This window comes from Numida meleagris, chromosome 2, assembly GCF_002078875.1.
Source record: "Numida meleagris isolate 19003 breed g44 Domestic line chromosome 2, NumMel1.0, whole genome shotgun sequence".
Lineage (NCBI taxonomy): Eukaryota > Metazoa > Chordata > Aves > Galliformes > Numididae > Numida > Numida meleagris.
Window position 1 is genome coordinate 86,890,205 of NC_034410.1, and position 20,090 is coordinate 86,910,294.

Sequence of the window (20,090 nt, forward strand, 5' to 3'; positions counted from 1 at the left end):
AACCAAAATAAGTGACTAGGAAAAAAATAAAATGGACATTTAAAAATAGCAAATTATTAGATCTCAGAGTAGCTACAGGGACGCAAATACTGATTTGTTGCCCCAACCTAGAAGAAACTAGCGTTACTGCTTCAAGTACCCTTTCTGCAGAAAGCTCAACTACAAATGTGTTCAGTTTGCTCCAATGACTGTGGTTCCCACAAGGAGGCACAACCTTTACATTCTGGTTAATTCCAGTCTCTTTTCTTTGTAGGAGCAAGGATCCTGCAGAATATTATACTCAGAGAAGGACCAATTATATCATTACTTCTGAGCTGTACTGTTACACCTGGTATTTTCTATTTACGATGCAACTTCGTGACAAGTGACAAGTATAACGTTTTTAAGAACTAGTAATAATAAATAAATAACATACCTTATTAATTGAAGTCTGTTTCCAAAGGTGGAATGCTCCATGAAAAGCGTGAGCGATGATCATTGAACCATCTGGACTAAACTGGCAGTCAAAAAATCCAAGAGTATTGCCACCCACTTCACCTACCCGCACCTGAATTAATGACCAGAAATGAAATAACCATGACAATGGCCTTCAGTTCATATAAACTCATCCTAATCTCACGAGATGCAAATTTAGTTATAGGTAAGAGTTTGCATTATACAATATTCTTCAGATATATTTTGTGTAACTGCAAAATTAAGCACTAATATATCATAGGAATTAAAGCTGCATGCCACTTAACACAATCTCCCTTCACAAGCATCTCAGAAGGGGGATCCTGCAATCTGAGCTCCAACCAATGCAAATGGAAAGTAAAAAAAGTAACAACTTGCAACAAGTTTTATGGCACCATTACTTTTTAGAAGTTTGTAAATTTAGGCATAGCTAGGACAACAATCAACATCTCCATATGATTATCCTGTTGCACACTACTTCATACTTCAAGTACAAAGGCACCACAATGATCAATGGAACAGAGGAAAAATTATACCCACTACTGTATTTCTCTTCTTTTCCCCAGGAGAGCATTAAAACTTCCTTTGTGACAGGAAAAGTCATAAACAATGGTTGGCATAATCCAACACAAATTCAGCGGAATTACTGCAATATGTTTCTAGTTGATCTGCTTTTCCAGAAACATCTACCAAAGCATTAGTTAAAACTAGGTTTTGTTATTTGTTTATTTAAGACGACCCACATTAGAAAAGCATTCAACATAATACACTGAAACATGAGCATTCAGCTCAAATGGAGGAAAAACCTAATGTCAACGCCCATGAAAAAGTTACTGTGACTAAAACAAGGCTTGTGAATCATGTGTTAGCTGCCCTGGAGCAACTGCTTGGGTGCATGTTCCCACAAGGATTAACTATAAATACTTCTGGGTGGTTTCTTCCTCTACTTACCATGACTGTGTTACTATACAGCACCTGACTTGCTCTTCTATGAATAACAATTAAGCAGAAATTATTCTCACAAACTTCCCAATATCATTATAAGCAAGTAATAAAAGCTGTGCTGCATCATATCACTTTTGACAAATATGTTTTACTTACAGCACAGCATTAGGAGTGTTCTGCAAGAAAAAGCTGTTGTCTTTCTTTTGCATCATTTTATAGAGTTTCAGTTGCCTCCATTACACACACAATGCTGGAAAGGCAGTTTTAATAAAGTTTGTACTGTGGAAAAGATTGACACTTGCCTGTTCTAGCCAAACTCCAGACTCCTTATCAGGTTCCCAGATGATCACAGTTTTGTCCATCGATGCAGACAATATCCTCATTGGTTGTTGCATGCTGCCACCTACCGTACAAGGAAAAAGATTACTTTACAATCATAAGAATGCTTTACTAAAAGAATTTGCTCATACTGAAATCCAAACACATTCTGAAATTCATTCAGCAGTGGAGATGTGCAATGCAACACTTAGATGCCACACTTAATAGGTACTACATTCTTACTAAGTGTTTATTAGTAGGCATTGTATTTTTCAACCGTAATCTCCAAAAGGAGACCAAAAGGAACAGCCAAACTGACCCTGGAAAAAAAATGTTCTTTGGAGGAAGAGCTAGAGCTTCACAGAGAGACCACATAGAAGTTTATGGTTCTGTTCCGCAAGTTCTTACCAAATTTCCAGCTTCAAACAATATAATAATCTCTACGCCAATAATAATAATAATTCCTATTCACCGTGTTCCGGTTGTTTGTTTTTTTTTCCTTCAAATTCAGCATTAGATTCATGGATTTAAGTAGACACTAGCACTCTGTAATAAATACAGCAGTAAGAATAGCTCCCCAGAACACAATGAAACTTTCCAGGAAACTGCCCAACGCAGTTTGAGTGGGAAAGAGGGAGCCCGCTGGGTAAATGCCTAGGAAAACTGTTTGAGGAACCTTTCTTGAGAATAAAGACATTAGCAGGCATCTTCTGAGGCAGCATCTTATGTCAGCACTGGATCTCCTACGTTCTACATTGAGAAGTGCTAAGGAATGCCTGAAATACGTCTCTCCAATCAGCCTGCCTCTAGCAAACACAAAAATCTATTTCAGGGCACCCATGATTGGGTAGGGCCACATAACACAAGCAGCTGCATGTATGCAAAAGCATGATACAAGGTACCTGGAAAGCATCATCTAGCAATAAAAGGATTTTTGGATTGCAATGCAAGATTTACAAGCCTACATTTTGCATAAATCTTGATTTAAGAGGCAAATTCTTGTACTGGTGTCCAAAAGAAAAAAAAAAGGTGGGGGCATAACAAACTGAAGAAAAGGTAGGTTTGCCAACAACAAATCCACAAGGGCCTTTTGATGGTGCAAACACATCAAATCAAGAATCTTATTCCCTTATACACCAGGCAGACATGTACCAACAAATCAATACTGCAAACAAGGCTGTTAGAATTTAAGGATTTAAAAAAAAATAAAAGACTAGAGCAAGGTGTAAAATTAAAGAACAATTTTCAATGAGAGTCCTCATTAATGCCTTAAAGCTACATGCTACATAAGAAAACTGATCCTCAAGAATTCATGGCATGCTAAGTTAACGCACGGAAGACTGCAGATTCATCTTCCAAATGTTACTATTTGTTCCTTTCTAGTCTAAGAAAAAAACGAATGCTCAAGTTCATACTGACCTTCCAAAGAACATACATTTCAAATGTATGTATCAAGAGAAAATATTAGAGCTATTAATCCACACTGATAAATTATTTTTTATTCCATAAATACTAAATCAATCACAATAAAGCAAGTACAGCTCAGTTATTTCATTCATAAAAGAAAACATAAGTAAAATACAACATTATGCAATAAAGAGAGCCTGTGCCATAAGACTGCTATTGTGGCACATTCAGCCAAAACATGCATTTACTTGTAAAATATCAGTTGCAATTTTGAACAGTTTTGTAGTCCACAGTGAGAAGTGAACATGCAAACACAATAAAAGGTGTGACTGTACTTCATATATACAACACTTAGGATAACTGCTAGGGTGCTTGGTATCAGCTTACCCTTGGAAAAGGAAGGTTGCCAGTGGACTGCATACACCCAGTTTTCATGACCAGCCAACACAGACTCCAAAGTAATTGCGTATGTTGTATCAGTATCTACCACAAATCAGAGAAAAGCACATTTCTTTCTAAAAGCCAAGAAAAAACAGAGCATTTCTGATATCTTCAATGATAAATCAACTGCTTTCATCATTTATCAGTAACTCAGTAGACTACTGGCACTGAACAGATCCTTGAAAATGTACTTTGCCACAAGCCTCGCATATCATGTTGACAGTAACGGGACATCTATTGCCTCACAGGGGCATCACAGAACTCCTGGAGAGCTCTCAAGGAATTGTGAAAAAAACAACTGTCCAGTATCAGTTGTGCCCATACACTTAGACAGATTTACATCTCCAAACTATTACAACTGCAACAATGAATTAGGATTTGTAGCAGGTCTCATGAGCAACTTCTACATACCTCATCATACAAACCTCACTACACTTCCTAAGTTGCCCAGGAATTTACTCCGCAATGTCAAAATTGCAAGCTTCTGACATTAAAGTGCTCAAACAGTATATTAAATAAACACAAAGTAAGCCTGCACTTATTTATCTGTTCTCTCCAATCCTTTCCTAAGGCGTAAGTAATAAGAGTACCTTTTAAAGCACTGAATTTAAATGAAAATTAGAAGTATCTTATTAAGCAGGAAGAGAGCTGTACAACAACATACCTCGCACAGACAAATATATCTCATGACAATGTACTGCATTTAGAATACATGTAACAATACAGGTTGATATCAAGCCTTCTCACCGCTTTATCCTTTTTGTAACACATCATTAACTTTACATACTCGCTCCTTTAAAACAGCAACTCAACTTTTTCTAATAGTTGAACAAAATAATGCAGTTAAACTGGTCTCTGATTATGTTAAGTACAAGAAAAAAGACAACAAATGGGACAGTAATCATCTTGACAGCCCTCTCAAAACCACTAACAAATACACAACAAATTGTGCAAGAGAATTTTACAGCTTTCACCTACCTTTAACAGTAAAAACGTTCTCTTTCAGTCTGAGAGAATCATCTTCAGTTTCTGAAAATTGCTTTGATTTTGTACGCACTTTCCAAATTCTTATCAAACAATCCTGAGCACAGCTTGCTAAGAATAGATCATCGCCTATTTGGTTAAAAAAAAAGCTAATTAAAAAAAAAGCCATATTTTCACTGCAATAAATACCACAGGAAACTTATCTTTCCAAATATTCATTATAATATTAGTCTCATTTTCCCCATTCCACACATATCATAAACACTGCTGATTTATTTCAGCATCAACTCATGTTGACATTTCAAGCTCTCCACTAGTTTAGAACATACTGACAATGGACATCTCCCTGCCTATTAGAAACATTGTGCTAAATACCACAGATATGCTTCCCTGCTACTTCTGACCTTTGTTGTCCAAATTTCTGATAATGAGCAATCTAATACTTTCAAGAACTTCTTTCCTCTCTTTCTTCCTTCAGGATTATAGATTCTTCTAATGCTTTCTATTTTATTTTTTCCAATACAATAAATATTTGATAGCATCTAAACAGGTTCTCCTCAATCTCCTAGTCTTACCAAAAAAAAAACCCCACACCACTACACACTAGGAAGAAGAAAAGTCCTATTTTTCTGTGGCTGAAGAAAAGGCAAACTATTTCTCACTCAGACACAGATGCTGGCATACTGAGGACAAGTCCCTAAAGCTCATATTTGTTTGCATTAAGCAGCAGTTAGGTAAACATGCTTGAAGTAAGCAAAGCAAAATGAGAGATGTAAGCACAAGTATGTTCTATATCAATCTTATTGTAGTGGCAGTTTTGATAACTGATAAATAATTGTGGTATTGGTTCAACAATTCTTATCTTTTTAAATAAGATTCTACCTTGATTTTTAGTGTTTGTATTATCAACTCAGGAAAAAACAAACGCACAACCACACGAGCTTAGAAACCACAGTGTGGCAAAAACATCAGTGGGAGTGGTAAAACAGCAGTAGTGTTACTAAATCAGTCTTTCACTTTATTCATCTTTCATACTGACCACAGATCGCCCATTCAACACCTCTTATCCAATCTTCATGGCCAGGGAGTATTAATATTTTCTGAAACTGAATGAAAATGCCTGTTACATCACATAGAAATACGTTCAATTACTATACACATATGGTCAATTAGCTTTCAAGGATTTTTTTTTTATATTTACAGTTTCTATTATTTGAAATTGAAAAAATAAGCTGCTATTAAAAACTGTAATTTACTAATGGATTCTGAATCGACTTTCCAGGTTTTGTCATCATTGTATAAACACGTTATATTATGTCACTTCCCATACATGAGCAGGAAAACATGAGCATTGAAGGAGCTCACCTTCAAGATGTTACAGACTCTCTACAATCTTGATTATTTATTTATTTTCAATAAATCATGCTTACAGTGGTACACAAAAAATAGCACAATGTAGATATGAAACAGTAAATAATCTGTATGAGATGCAAAGCAGATGCAGTTTCAGACAATGCAAAAAAATGAATACAGGTAAAAATAAAGCATAAAAAGGACAGATGTGCCACATTTATTTCCATAATTAATGCTGAATATGATACGACAATAGTTACATTCCCTACCTCTCACGTTTATTAACTAAGTTTCAAAGGGTGTCGTACATAAACAACTGTATCTGAGGATAGAGACCTCTGCATAAACACAGTCTCAAGTCTCAGCAACAGTAACACAGCACAGATTACCTTTTGACAAATCTCTGTAGTAGTATATTTGTAACATGCATAATACTTCCATTTTACAGTCTGGAGGAAAGGGCTGAAAGGTACCTCAAGAATTTCAAAAAGTAAAAGCACAAAGCCCTGCATCTGGAGAGGAACAACCCTAGGCTCCAGTATGCGCTCAGCCAGAAAGGATTTGGGAGTCCTGGTGGACACCAAATGAACGTGAATTAGCAGTATGCCCTTGCCCCTAAGAAACCTAACGGTATTATGGGCTGCATTAGGCAAAGTATGGCCAGCAGGTTCACGAAGGTGATCCCTCCCCTCTACCCAGTAGCAGCGAGGCTACACCTGGAGAACTGTGTCCAGTTCTGGGCTCCTCGTTAAAAGAGAGACTCCTAGAGAGAGCCCAACAATGGATGACAAAGATGATTAAGGGACTGGTGCACCTCTTCAGGGAGGAAAGGCTGAGAGAGCTGGGACAGAACACGAGGCTCAAGGAAATCTCAGCGTATACACGTACCTCAAGGGAGGGTGCAAAGAAGATGAGGGCAGCCTCTTTTCAGTGGTGCCCAGTAATAGGATAAGAGGTTGCAGAGGTCCAGGTCTTTCTCTGCCAGACAGTAGATGTGATTTACCTCCTCTATCCAGCTGACAATCTTAGAATTAGAAAGAACCCAAATTATCTTTGTCTCTCTTACTTCACTTTTCAACCAGAGCCAATTATTTGAAGGAAATCACTCGATTATGCACAACAAAATTTTCTTACAACAGCCAAGCTCAACATACAGGCATCGTTTTAAAGCTCTGTTTTGATAGTATGGTTTGCTTTGCTTCCCCTTCACAGGACCATAATATCTCAAGCAGGAAGACATAAAATGATTTCTGAAAGATTTTTCCCTGAGTACTTTTATAAATCAATATCCTCTTTCAGGAACTCAGAAAAGCAGAGAGATTGTTTTCTTTCCACTAAATATTCTAAGACCTCTATTTGGAGATCATCTTAAAGGGTTTTAAGTTCATCCACCCAATTTCAAAGATCAAACAGTTTTTACGAATATTTCAATAGTCAAATTCATGAGATTACCCAAAAGGCAGACTGAATCAGCTAATAAGAACAACCTGAGGATGTCTCATCCTTCCTCTGAGTACAACAACGCCATCGGAGTTTCATTAGTATGTTCCGTTGTCATCACACATTCTACCTTTGCATTCATACAGTCTTTGTTAGATTTCCAAGAATGAACAGAGCTGAGCTATAGAACTTTACCAGCAAAGGAAGAATGCAGAAGTTCAGGTCCTAACTTCTCTCCAGTATGAAGTTCTGGTGAAAAGTGGCAGGACATTAATAACACTTCCTTCAAATAACTCTAAAACTAGAGCTAGAGAAGCCATAAAAGATGTCAGCAGATCTGAGAGAATCTGATTGAAGAGAAGAACCTGCCTTTAGCAGCCAGAAAGGAATTTATGTCAGAAAGCTCAAAGGATGCTTTCATTCTGTTAATAGCTGTAGTGTACTATACAGACATTTTTAATCTAAATGGAATCAAATATGGGCTTTTCACTTAACAGTCACATTCCAGGAAGTTAACACAGACATCAAACAAAAGTCTCACTTCACTGAGAGAGAGGGACAGAGACTGTCTCTAAACCCCATCTCTGCCAAGAGAGCTGGTACGTGAAAATAATTCCTATAATTGAAAGTGTGAGGGGGAAAAAAAGGAAAAAAAAAACAAACACCCACAGAAAATTCCTCACCTTTCACATGGAATGTTTCCTACATTCAAAAATGACAGCAGTATAAACTTGCTTATGAAGCTGAAGATTTAACTTATTTCAGTTACCTCCCTTGATCCATCCACAGACTGTAGTTAAGAATGCTGTTATACTCAAAAGGTACCCAAAAGCCAGCAACTGGCAAAATAAGTTATGTATCTATAAACATTTTGGACAGCCAAACTGCATATTGCTTGCTAATCTGAACCATACAAGAAAACAAGATCCAGACTGTAAATACAGAAAATTAGCCGCACAACTCCCAATGTACCTGTCTTTCTTTAGCACTACTACACACTGAGAATTATGAGTGGCTTTCTGCCACTGCTAGTTCTTACAGGACGTCATTAAACTGATTTAACTCATGAGCTACATAGTAGGTAAAAAACAAAACTTAGAAAGCGACGCCGCTTTCCTGGTTAGCAGTCAAGATATCATTAAACGCGGAAATCAAAGGATGAAGCATTTCTTTTATTGACTAAAAAAAAAAAGAGTCTTATTGTATATGACTGCCTGAACAGGAAAGGAAGAATAACCTACAGGAAGCTTAATCTTCTCAAAAAGCCTGTTTTTCAAAAATCTTGGGAGACTGTATTTGAACAAACTCAGAAAAATGAGTGGTTCCTACGTATGTTGGTTTCAGCTATGGTTTTTGATTGGTAAGTTCATCTGTGCATTGGAAGAGGGTCCCTGGTTGTTCAGCTTTTTTTAAAAGGACTGGTAAGAAGAAAGAAGAGTCACTGACTTGTGGTTTGGAAGACAATTATGCAACACATTCTTTAGGGTCTAACAACACTTCTGAACAGATGCAAGAGGATAATTTATTCGTAGTGTACCAGAAAGAACATTTAACTGTATGAAAGACTAAATACTGTCAGCTTCCATATAATACATGAAAAATGTGTATGCCTAGAAAAGATCAGATATCATTTCAAATACTTGTTTGGTCATTCAGAAACATGCAGCACAAACAGTATTCTTTACAACAAAAGCACAATTCTGTAGATGAAATATCAGTTTTACTGCAACAATTTATAGACTGAAAAAAACTCATCATTTCCGTATGAAACACAGTGCATGGATACTGAGTAATCAAGGACAGTCACAGCAATTTCATGCCAGTGGGAACAAGAACTACTGGCTTCTTCACATAGGGAAAAATTAGGAGGAATAACACTTTTACATGCTGAATCCAGGTTGAACACTCTGTACAAGCATTTCATCATTACCTAGAAAATGAATGAACTATTTGAACAGATGTGGTTGTGTGCGATTGATATCTAGAGACAGATAGTAGCTGCTGAAGAACTTAAAAAAAAATCAATACATGTGAGAAGCAGCACTGTGTAATGATCTAAGCAAGAGACAAAAAGCTGTAATTACCTGACCATTCTGCTGTATAAACAAATTTATTTTGCAGTCATCACCACCACAAGCCAGTATTGGTACTGAAAATGAGGAAAAAAAGTCTTTATTACTAAATTTACAAAATTTAGTATTCTAGGATATGAGAAATAACATAAATAAGAAAAAGCAATAGAATAATACAGATGCATAGTGGGCCAAGATACTTTTTTTTTTTTTTTAATGTTTTCTAAATCACACAACTAATATTGTATGAAAAAAACCCTAGTATTTCAGGAACAGAAAGCCCAGAAGTTCCTTTGGCACGTAAAGTAATATCTACAGATATTTAATATGAGTAGTTTTCTTCAAGCTCACACGTCTCCAGGAAGCTCAAGCATCAGAGATTTGCATTGATAGCAATAAAATCAATACAAATAAACTGCATTTGCTCTAAATACAAAAGGAGCAAGTAGCAAAACAAAACGACGCACAACTAAAACAGTCCAAGTTCTGAATCAACTGAAACAGGTATATGGATGGACACAATTATTATACAGTAAATAAGAAGACAGACTTACTACATGCAAGAATATGAAAGCAGTTAACATTGCTACACGTCTAATCAAGCTTTGAGCAGCAGCTAACTTCTATGAGCTATCTAGGAAGTAAGCAAAAAACATAGGTCTCTTGACTCAAGCGAAACAAAGTTATGACTGAGGGAAAAACAAGAGAAGGCAGGTAGAAGATGCTAGGAAAACAGTTAACTCTTGCTCCAGTCCTTCTGGATCTTAAAGATGAAGTAGTATTGCAAGGGACGGAAATAGTAGAAGAAAAGGAACAAATTATAGAACAGTGAAGAAATAAGTTACCAGGGCCAGACATTTGTATTTCTCAAGTAAGGGCAGATAACAAAACACCAAGTTTCACTAAAGTCAGCTACTACCTTTTTTTTTTTTTTTTAAAGTTATTATTACTTCAACAAAAGAATTGTGATAACCACTTTGAAAATGCCATTATTCTAATCACCAAGAAAAATTCAGCTGAAATCTTTGAGTACAGGCAGAGGTTTAGGCTAATTCCCCAGAAAACAAAATATACAGCACAGGAGTCTGGAGCTGGTTAAATGAAAGCCTGTTACACGTGTGGGAAATTTTAGATTTTTCCTGCACTGATATTCAAGATATGCTGCTGCACGCACTTACCATTGCTGTCAGGCAAGAAAGATAAGGAAACATCCATAACAAATCCATTTCCAAACTGCAGAACTTCAATGCATTTAACTGAAAAATGAGAACAGTGGCTGTTGAACTCTTTCATCGTACCACAGTTACACTGCCTTCTCTTTTTACATTATGTAGTTAAAAATCTCCTGTTCAATTTTATTTTAAGGAGCTGCAAGACTTCTACTTTTTTTTTCCAGAAGCCATTGATTTTTAGAGGGAAAATTACCCTCAATTTCATCTTTTGTGGGCTCATGGCAATCCATCCAGAGTTAGCCAAATTACAATATAAGTCACTATTCTCTATAAAGTATTAAAGCAGTACAGTTCCCTCTGGTAACACATCAGAAGCAATAAATATTGCAAATTACATCAAATGGCAAAAGCATTTACTACACAGAAAGCTAAAACTGAATTCATTTGCTACAAAAGCAGATAGAGATAAGAGCAAATCCAGCCTTCCTCTCATTACCCTTGAGATCCTAGAAGTGGTTAAATTGGTGAGCCACCAAGATCAGAGTAACAAACAGGACAGAACAACTTTCCTACAGAAGAAGAATTAAAAAGAAATTGTTTTTTCTGCCTCTGGAACCCACAATAGCAAGACCAAAAGGAGAGGATAGGACTTCAGAGTGTCCTCTGGGAGCATGAGAAATGCCTTCCAGAACATGAGGCTGAAGACTGGCAAGTCCCACCTATTTATCTCACTTAGATAAAGCAATAGGAAATCCTCCAGTACACCAGATAGCAAAGAAAGTAGGGAGAGAGATGCAGTCAACACAACTTGACAAGTAAGTAACACTTTAAATCTACATTATCTATCCCAATTATTCTCTCTTTGTCTATACAATAGGCCTAGTTCAAAAGAAGATCGAGACCTATTATCCTAAAGGTCACTGGGCTCAAGTCAGTAGTAACAAATAAGTGACTAGTTTAACTTCCCCTTTCTTATGCCAGTTTCATTTTGCAAAGTAATTTTACTTCACACAAGCACACACACAGCTAGCTTGTCCCCATGTTACAAGGAAAAATGATTATCAGATTCCGAATACAAATCAAAAAAAAGCTGTTAAGTTCAGCCAACTCATCACTGATAAAGAACAAAGATAAGTCATCCTGAGGAACAAATTTGACCCAAATCTGTTAAGCTACTATAGCCCCCAGCTTTCAAAAAAAAAACAAACAACGTAGACAAAGCTTGAAGGGAAATCAATGTGGTTGCATTAGAAAATGTTAGTATTTAGCCAAGTACTTCAATGGATGAGTATTCATCATTTTTATTAAGCCAGCATGTTGTCCCTCAATTAAAAAAAAAAAAAAAGGTACCTTCTGAATCATGCCGAGACCAGATTCTCACAGTAGAGTCAGATGCTGCAGAAGCTATTAACAGATTTAAATCAGGTTCAACTGACTGGTAGATAGTATCCACAGCACAAACAGCTTCAGTATGGCCTTCGAGAGGAGTGCTTTTCACAAGCTGAACACATAAGAAAGTTTTACAGAGTCAAACAAGCACAATTAAACTCCAGTATCCATGAGAATTTTTAAAAACATTTTAAGGAAAGGAGCGGGGAAAAAAAAAAAAAAAAACCACACAACCCCTTAGTACTGAAAACAAATTGTATGCTTTTGATGGTGGAGCTTCTGCCAAGCTATGCTTAAGCTATAACATGTTCCATAAAACACAGAGAAGGGAAACAGCAGTAACAACCACAAACTTGACAAGATTTTGTTCTCTTGTGTGCACTAGAAAAACTTCACCATTTCTTGAGGATGCCTAGAAATATGATAGAGGTTAGGTAAGGGTGAGTCATTTTTTCTCCTTCTCTTTCCCTAACTATAAGGGACATGTCACAAAAGTCCAGAGAACCTTAGCAAATTAGATAAAACAGAGAACACAGTGGAATAAGTAGCAGCTACAGCAGCTCTGTTTCGTGCATTCTCACAAATCAAAGACTTCTATAAAATACAAAACCCAAATCTCTGAATTTAGACATCAGTTTCTTAGGGAATGAATATTTTGTAATCTGTTCCTCATAAATACAAATATCAAAATGAGAAGCTTTTAATGCTCAGACTAAAAGAAGTCTAACATTAATCCAAATTGGCATCACTTTCCAAAAGATAGCTTAGTAAGCCCTAGTAACATTTTTAATTGGTTCAGTACAGAACTTTGCTTAACATACACTAGTATAGAACTTCCATTTAAATATGCAAATTTAGTCACATTGTTTTTCAGAGGCTTAAATGAGGCTGTACACCACATTAATGGAAAAAGTTACTAAATAAATCTGTAAATTATTTTACATAAGTATGTAAAGTTACAATAGATGAGAAAGAGAAATTATTTGCTTCCAAGAACATTCCTCCAACAAACAAGCCTGATAATGATTACCGTATGGGCACTTTCCTCTAGTGCATTACATCAAGATATTAAGGCAGTTTAAGGAAAAGAGTTACAGGAGATGAGAATGTTAAAGACTCAGAATCAGACAAAGAAGATATTTTAGACAAGCTAGACAAATCCACATGATGACTGGTTAGCTGATTTCAAAGAGATAAATTATAGAAGAGAAGAAACTACATTTAGATTAAATCATAGCATGACATAGTATCAACAGTCTGGAGGAGATGCACATGGAGGTTCAACACTCATAGTACAATGAAGAGGGACAAAAAATACAGTCAAAACAAATACTTTAAGATAACAGATGGTTTGAGGTACACAAGAAACAAGGATGAAGGAAAAAAAAAAAGCTTTAAAAGGAGGATATTTCTACTTACCTGATCGTTCCACACTCCTGTCCCATTCCACTCCCAAAGAATGAGCTTTTTATCAGATGCACCAGAAACTAACTCTGTTTCAGTTGCTAAAAAACATATTTCATAAGGTTTGTGAGCTATTACTTTGTAACAGCAGTCAGCAACACAAAGCAATTACATTGGGTACTACTTACACTATCACAGTTATCAATTAAAACAAAGTTCTCATTGAAATAAAGTATGACCCATGAAAGTTGCATAGTACATGACAGCTCAAGAGCAAAGGTATTACTCAAAACAACAGGAAGAGAAGAATTATAGGAATACTCAACATTTAATACGAATATGATGAATATATTTCTAAAAAGATTCACAAATACAACAGTAAAATTTAATATTTGTTTACCTTTTTGAGGGGTAGGAAAATATAAATAAATAAACACAACAACAAAAAAGCAAGAAAATTATGACCCCATAGAATATGAACCTTCACATGAAAACTTAATTTCAGATTGTATGAGCTTTAACAAGACCAAGTGCCAGGTCCTGCACTTTGCTCACAACAACCCCATGCAATGCTGCAAGCTTAGGGCAGAGTGGCTAGAAAGCTGCACAGAGGAAAAGGATCTGGGGGTACTGGTCTATGCTCAGCTGAACACGAGCCAGCAGTGTGCACAGGTGGCCAAGAAGGCCAATGGGATCCTGGCTTCTGTCAGAAATAGTGCAGCCAGCAGGAACAGGGAGGTATTCATCCCCCCCCATACTCATTTCTGGTGAGGCCAGTGCTGAGCACCTGGAGTACTGTGTTCAGTTTTGGGCCCCTCACTACCAGAAAGACATTGAGGCCCTGGAGCATGTTCAGAGAAGGGCAACAAAGCTGTGAGGGGTCTGGAGCACAAGTCTGATGGGGAGCAGCAAAAAAAAAACCAAAAACAGTCACAATGCAATAACAATGTGACCAGCAGCCCCACATCCCTCCATCAGGAAGCTATCTACAAGCTTAAGGACAAGTACAAGCTGGTGAGGGGTCTGGAGCACAGGTCTTATGAGGAGCGGCTGAGGGAGCTGGGATTGTTCAGTCTGGAGAAGAGGAGGCTCAGAGGAGACCTTATCACTCTCTATAACTACCTGAAGGGAGGTTGTAGTGAGCTGGGGTCAACCTCTTCTCTCTTGTAACTGGTGACAGGACAAGGGGGAATGGCCTCAAGTTGCGCCAGGGAGATTTAGGCTGGACATTAGGAAATTCTACTTTTCTGAAAGAGTAGTCAGGCGCTGGAATGGGCTGCCCAGGGAGGTGGTTGAGTCACTGACCCTGGAGGTGTTCAAGAAACATTTAGATATAGTGTTGAGAGACATGGGTTAGTGGGGTTATTGGTGGTAGGTGGATGGTTGGACTGGATGATCTTGTAGGTCTTTTCCAATCTAGCTAATTCTATGATTCTATGTGCTTCTAAGAACTAACTGCACTCAGTAACTTTAAAGCCTAGAATTACTACCAAGCTGCTGGAGCCCCGCAGGCCTCGCACCCTTCCCACCCAACCTACTCACCGCCGTCCCGCCGCCGAGCCCAGCGCACGCAGCTCACCCTGCCGCTGTGCCCGCGGAGCGCCGCCACCGTCCGCCTGGCCTGCGGGATGAGGAGAAACACCCGGAGTCAGGCCGCGCCGCCGCCAGGCCGGCCCCACCGCACCTCCCCGCCCCGCTCACCGCCGGCTGGTAGAGTATGACGTCCCGGCAGCTGCCGAAGGCGAGGAGCTCCCCACGGCCCCAGGATACGGCCCCACCGCCCACCCGGTTAGCGCAGCAGGCGACATGGCAAACGGAGACGGGCGCCGCCATCTTTCTCCCGCCGGCCACGTGCGCGGCATGACGCAGTTCCCATAGCAACGACCCCGCGCCATGTTGCGGTGGCCTCCCCGGGCTTGCGCGAACGGCGGCACCGGCGTCGCGGCAGCCGAGCCGAGCCGAGCCGAGCCGAGCCGAGCCGAGCCGAGCCGAGCCGAGCCGAGCCGAGCCGAGCCGAGCCGAGCCGGCATTCCTCACGGAGCTGGCTGTGTGCTGAGCCTAGCGTGTAGCCTCCTCCGCTAAGTTTGGCGGCGGGCTTAGGGATGAGGCATAAACACAAGTAAAAGGGAAACTTTTTTTGTTTGTTTTCTATGCCTGTCTTCAAACACTCGCTGCTTAGCGTGGCGTTGTGAGAGTTTAAAACTTTTCTAGGTTTGTTTTTGTTTGTTTTCAACTGGGTGCGTCCAGGCACTGTGGCTGCCAGCAGACCAAAACGAGTGCCCAGATACACAGGATTTGCTGGAACTGAAAGCTTTCGTTCACTGATGTTAACGTATTATAGATTGAACCTGCCACATCTGAGAATAGAATCATAAAATCATAGAACCACTGAGGTTGGAAAAGACCATTTATATCATCTAGTCCAACTGTCAGCCCACCCCCACCATGCCCACTGACCACGTCCCTCAGGTTCTTGAACACCTCCAGGGACGGTGACTCCACCACCTCCCTGGGGAGCCTGTTCTAATGCATCGCCACTCTTTCAGAGACAAAATTGTTCCTAATATCCAACCTGAAGCTCCCCTGGCACAACTAGAGGCCATTCCCTCTTGTCTTATTGCCTTAACCTGGGAAAAGAGGCCAAGCCCCACCTCGCTACTATCTCCTTTCAGGGAGTTGTAGAGGGTGATCAGGTCTCTCCTGAGCTTCTCTCCTCCAGACTGAACAATCGCAGTTCCTTCAGCTGCTCCTCATAAGACTTGTGCTCCAGACCCTTCACCAGCTTTGTTGCCCATCTCTGAACACGATGCTCCAGAGACACATCCATCTAAAAAAGAATTACAAAACTAAGTCACTGGGTACAGACTGTGTGTAATATTTCAGATTATTATGATGTCCTGGAATAACTGCCATAGGAGTCACAGGAATCTGCAACTAAGGAACAGCAGAGGTACAATGGGGTGATCTGAATGTGTCTGAGTACACCTCTTTTTCTAGACAGAAGACAGATCATAGCAGATTAGAGAACTCCATCCATTACTCTTTTGTGCATTATTCACATATTTATCGCCCTTTCTGCCCAGGAGATTGAAACCAAATCAAAACAGATCAAAAGATGAACAAACCAACAAACAAAAAACCTGCTTTAGTATTCTAGTTTTATTTGCATGGTATCTGTCCTAAATAAATGGAAAGATTGGAGCATGATATAAATGTATTACTTTGAAAAAGAAAATGAGAAAAGAGTGAGGGGACAAAGGGGAATGGTGTTGAACTAAAAGAGGGGAAAATTCAGTCAGATTTTAGGAAAAAATTCTTTACTCAGAGGGCGGTGAAGTGCTGGCACAGGCTGCCCAGAGAAGCTGTGGGTGCCCCATCCCTGGAGGCGCTCAAGGCCAGGTTGGATGGGGCCCTGGGCAGCCTGAACTGGTGGGGGGCAGCTCTGCCCATGGCAGGGGGTGGGGCTGGGTGGGCTTTGAAGTCCCTCCCAACCTAAGCCATTCTGTGATTCCATTACTGTACAGATGTCCTGTGCCTCCTGTCCCCAGAGAGTGCCTGCAGTATCCTGGAATAATTAAAGCTGCTCTGAACAGGGAAAGCTGGGAAGCCTGTGGCAGAGGGAGCAGACAGCTCACCTGGCTGTACAGAGGAAGGTGGAGCGGGAAGAGAAGCTGCAGGAGGCAAAGAAGCAGGTGCGCAGGGGAAGCAGCCTCTGCATTGCATGCTGAATCCCCTGGACCATAAACCACTCCTGCACGGCTTTTCTCTCCCAGTATGCCTGTATGTTCATGGATACTGGCTGGCAGCAGGACGGTAACCTGACACAAAAATGTTGCAGCTGGGCACAGCTTTTTCCTGCGGGTGCAAGAGGAAGGAAGCCGTGCCTGATCAGAAACAAGATACAACAAGAAATGTTGGCTGCTTAGAGAAGAAATGTCTCTTTGTACAAAATGCATGGATCCAGTCATCAAAGCATGCTTTAATGGACAAGTGCTGTCCAGAGAATGGCTACACGGCAGCCAAGCTGCACAGCAGCTGCCTTCTCAGTGTGCCCTGACAAGGCTGGAATCAGTGCTCTGGCAGGAAGAGGCCAGGCTTTGCCAAAAAGCTGGAGTTACGTTTGCTGTTGTGGGAATGAAGCTGGGTCTGGCTGCAATTGTGGGCATAAGCATAATGTTTTCCAAGATAGCTTTGGGTTGGGGATTTCTCGGTGACATGAAAAGTCTCGTGCTGATGATGTCCTGTAAATGGAATAAATCAGCACAGAATTTGGTCTTCCAAGTGCTGTGGAGTACTGTAACAGGACTGCACAGATATGGCTAAAGAGCAGTGCAAGCTGGGGCCATCTCAGGGCAGGTCAGCCTAGACGTGCCCATTTTCTTCCATACTTTCAGTAATTAATACATCTGTCCAAGTCTTCATTCTCACTAGTTGTTGAGCCTTTCATCTAAGCCAAGAAGCTTTTTTTTTTTTTTTTTTTTTTTGTGCATTCTTAAGTTAAAGGGTCGTCTCTTATGCCTGAAAACTGAAACATCTATAAAATAGCATATGAAAAATTTAGAAGAACATATAACTGTAGCAGAGGCAATACACATTTAGAAACATATACTTTGTAAGGAAGTTGTGCTGGCAGTCACTGATGTTACAAGGGAGGAAAAGGATGTATTCTAGGCTTGTTATCAACTGCCACTCTTCATTCATATCTAGTTTCCCTGCTGAATCCAAATCTGCCCTTGCTGTTTTCCTTCCCAGAAAATAACTTCCTCACATTTCAGAAATATGTATAAAAATATTTTTTCTTCCCTACCCCCTCCTCCCCCTCTGGTGTAAATCTTCTGGCACAGTTGTTGACTGAATGCATGTTGAGAAGAAATCTGGTCTTCAATAGATTAAATTGAAGTTGGTGCAAAGCCACATGTAAAAACAGACAGGTCATTCTGCAAGGTACTGTGTAAAGCAGAAGTCATACGTTAAGTTTAAAGTTCATATTATATGCAGTCTAATTCTACAGATTTATATGTTATTATACTAGCAAAGCCAAGTACTTTTCAGCTAGCAGCCTAGTTGTTCTTGTAGTTGTTGAACTTAACCTGTCTTTGTTTGTCTTCATTGTATACATGCCTTACGAAGTAATTATTAACAAAGTTACCTCATACTCAAATTACTGCCTGCTATTTTTACCATAGAGTTTGCTTCCCTCCAATAGCAACCTGGGTGAATAGTGCTTGATGAATGAGGCAGCTTTTCAATATTTCATTTTCTTGTCGTTAGTTATATTGTGGCAATAGGCCCCATTTTGATTTCTACTACTGCAGTGTCTGAATGTCTCAGAAAAACTGTACAAATTATATTTTTCTTTATAATATCACTGTTAGGCAGAGGGGTGTTACTATATTACCTTCTGAGCTACAGTTTCTTCCCAGGACATGATTTCGTATCAGAAGTGCAGTAGTTCTTCAGTGAGGAAGTGACCGGTGTGGAAGATGCATGTGGTTTTCAGGAGGGTGGGTTAACCACTCCCAACACCCATCAGCTTTGTCTGTTACTGCAAATGTTTAAAAGTTTTGGAAATTGGATTCCACAGCTGGGACACTTCTGATGGCTCCTACAGGACCAGGGCTTCAACTGAGGGATCAGAGCCAGAGCACTGCCAAAATAAATAACAAGCAGTAACCAAACAGAAAGATATTGTTAAATTACTTGGCATCTTCACTGGTGATACCTATACAACACCAAATAACAACTCAATTGCCATATGGTTCTTAAGTACAAATTCAGACTTTTCCTTCTTTTCCAGCTGTTATCTGCTTCTGAAGGAACTTCAATGCATGTGGAATGCTAATTCTTGGGTTTACTAACCAGCTTCTTAATGGGATTGCTTTCCCTTGAACCTGCATGTATCAGATTCAGTGCCAAAAGTGTGATCAAGTATAATTCCTGGTGCTACTGAATGGATCCATTACAATTCAGTGTTCAGGCTTCATTTTCCTAAGATTCATGTTTGAGTGCTGTTGACTGATTCTGGAATTGTTGGTCCTACATTCAACAAAAGTTAAGTTTGCCACTGTATCTTGAGTATAATGTAAGCCTGTGGCATCCTTTTCAAATTCATGTCTCAAGATAAAAAAGGAGATGTTATCAGTTGAATAGAGTTCATATTAAATGTTTAGAATAAGTTTTTAGACACAATTTCTCCTTTAATTCATCTTGTTGAAGACTGAAAGTTGAATGATGCTTGTGAGAGATACTGAACTGAACAAATGTTAATGATAGCTATTTCCCGTTTTCTTGAAGAATGTATTTTAAATATTCTATGAATGCCTTACATTCCCACTGCTTAAATATATTTCTGATTCTCTGAAGAAAAAGCAAGCTAATTATTTAGAAATATCATCAAAATTAGCTCTTCAAACAATGAATGTAATTGCTTGCTGTAAGAAATTCCACAGAAAATATCTCTGATTTTTTTCGAAAGGAAGATGTAGCGCAAACACAATCTAGAAAATTGCTTGGCAAAAAGAAAAAAAGAAAAAAAAAGAAAAAAAAGGAAAGCACAGAAAAAAAGGATGAAACAGCTTGTCACATAATCAAACTGATTATGCATTATGTTTTGGAAGCAGAAGCTCTAAAAGAAGCTATGATAATAGGCATATATTCCAGAGTACGTGTACGGAGAGGAGAGGAGAGGAGAGGAGAGGAGAGGAGAGGAGAG

At 39.2% G+C, this 20,090-nt stretch overlaps 1 protein-coding gene across 1 annotated transcript in view; it reads right to left on the reverse strand.

Moving 5' to 3' along the window:
• The window catches only part of ELP2 (elongator acetyltransferase complex subunit 2), a 36,800-nt gene extending 21,021 nt beyond the window's left edge, over nt 1–15,779 (reverse strand). Inside the window, exons 1-11 of the mRNA XM_021387693.1 lie at nt 15,080–15,779; nt 14,921–14,999; nt 13,394–13,479; nt 11,936–12,086; nt 10,592–10,669; nt 9,426–9,490; nt 5,588–5,654; nt 4,543–4,677; nt 3,511–3,606; nt 1,701–1,801; nt 416–547 (exon numbers count right to left, since the gene is read on the reverse strand). Coding sequence (XP_021243368.1) covers nt 416–547; nt 1,701–1,801; nt 3,511–3,606; nt 4,543–4,677; nt 5,588–5,654; nt 9,426–9,490; nt 10,592–10,669; nt 11,936–12,086; nt 13,394–13,479; nt 14,921–14,999; nt 15,080–15,211 — 1,122 coding nt within the window. The 5' untranslated portion in view covers nt 15,212–15,779. The remainder of the gene's footprint in view (nt 1–415; nt 548–1,700; nt 1,802–3,510; nt 3,607–4,542; nt 4,678–5,587; nt 5,655–9,425; nt 9,491–10,591; nt 10,670–11,935; nt 12,087–13,393; nt 13,480–14,920; nt 15,000–15,079) is intronic.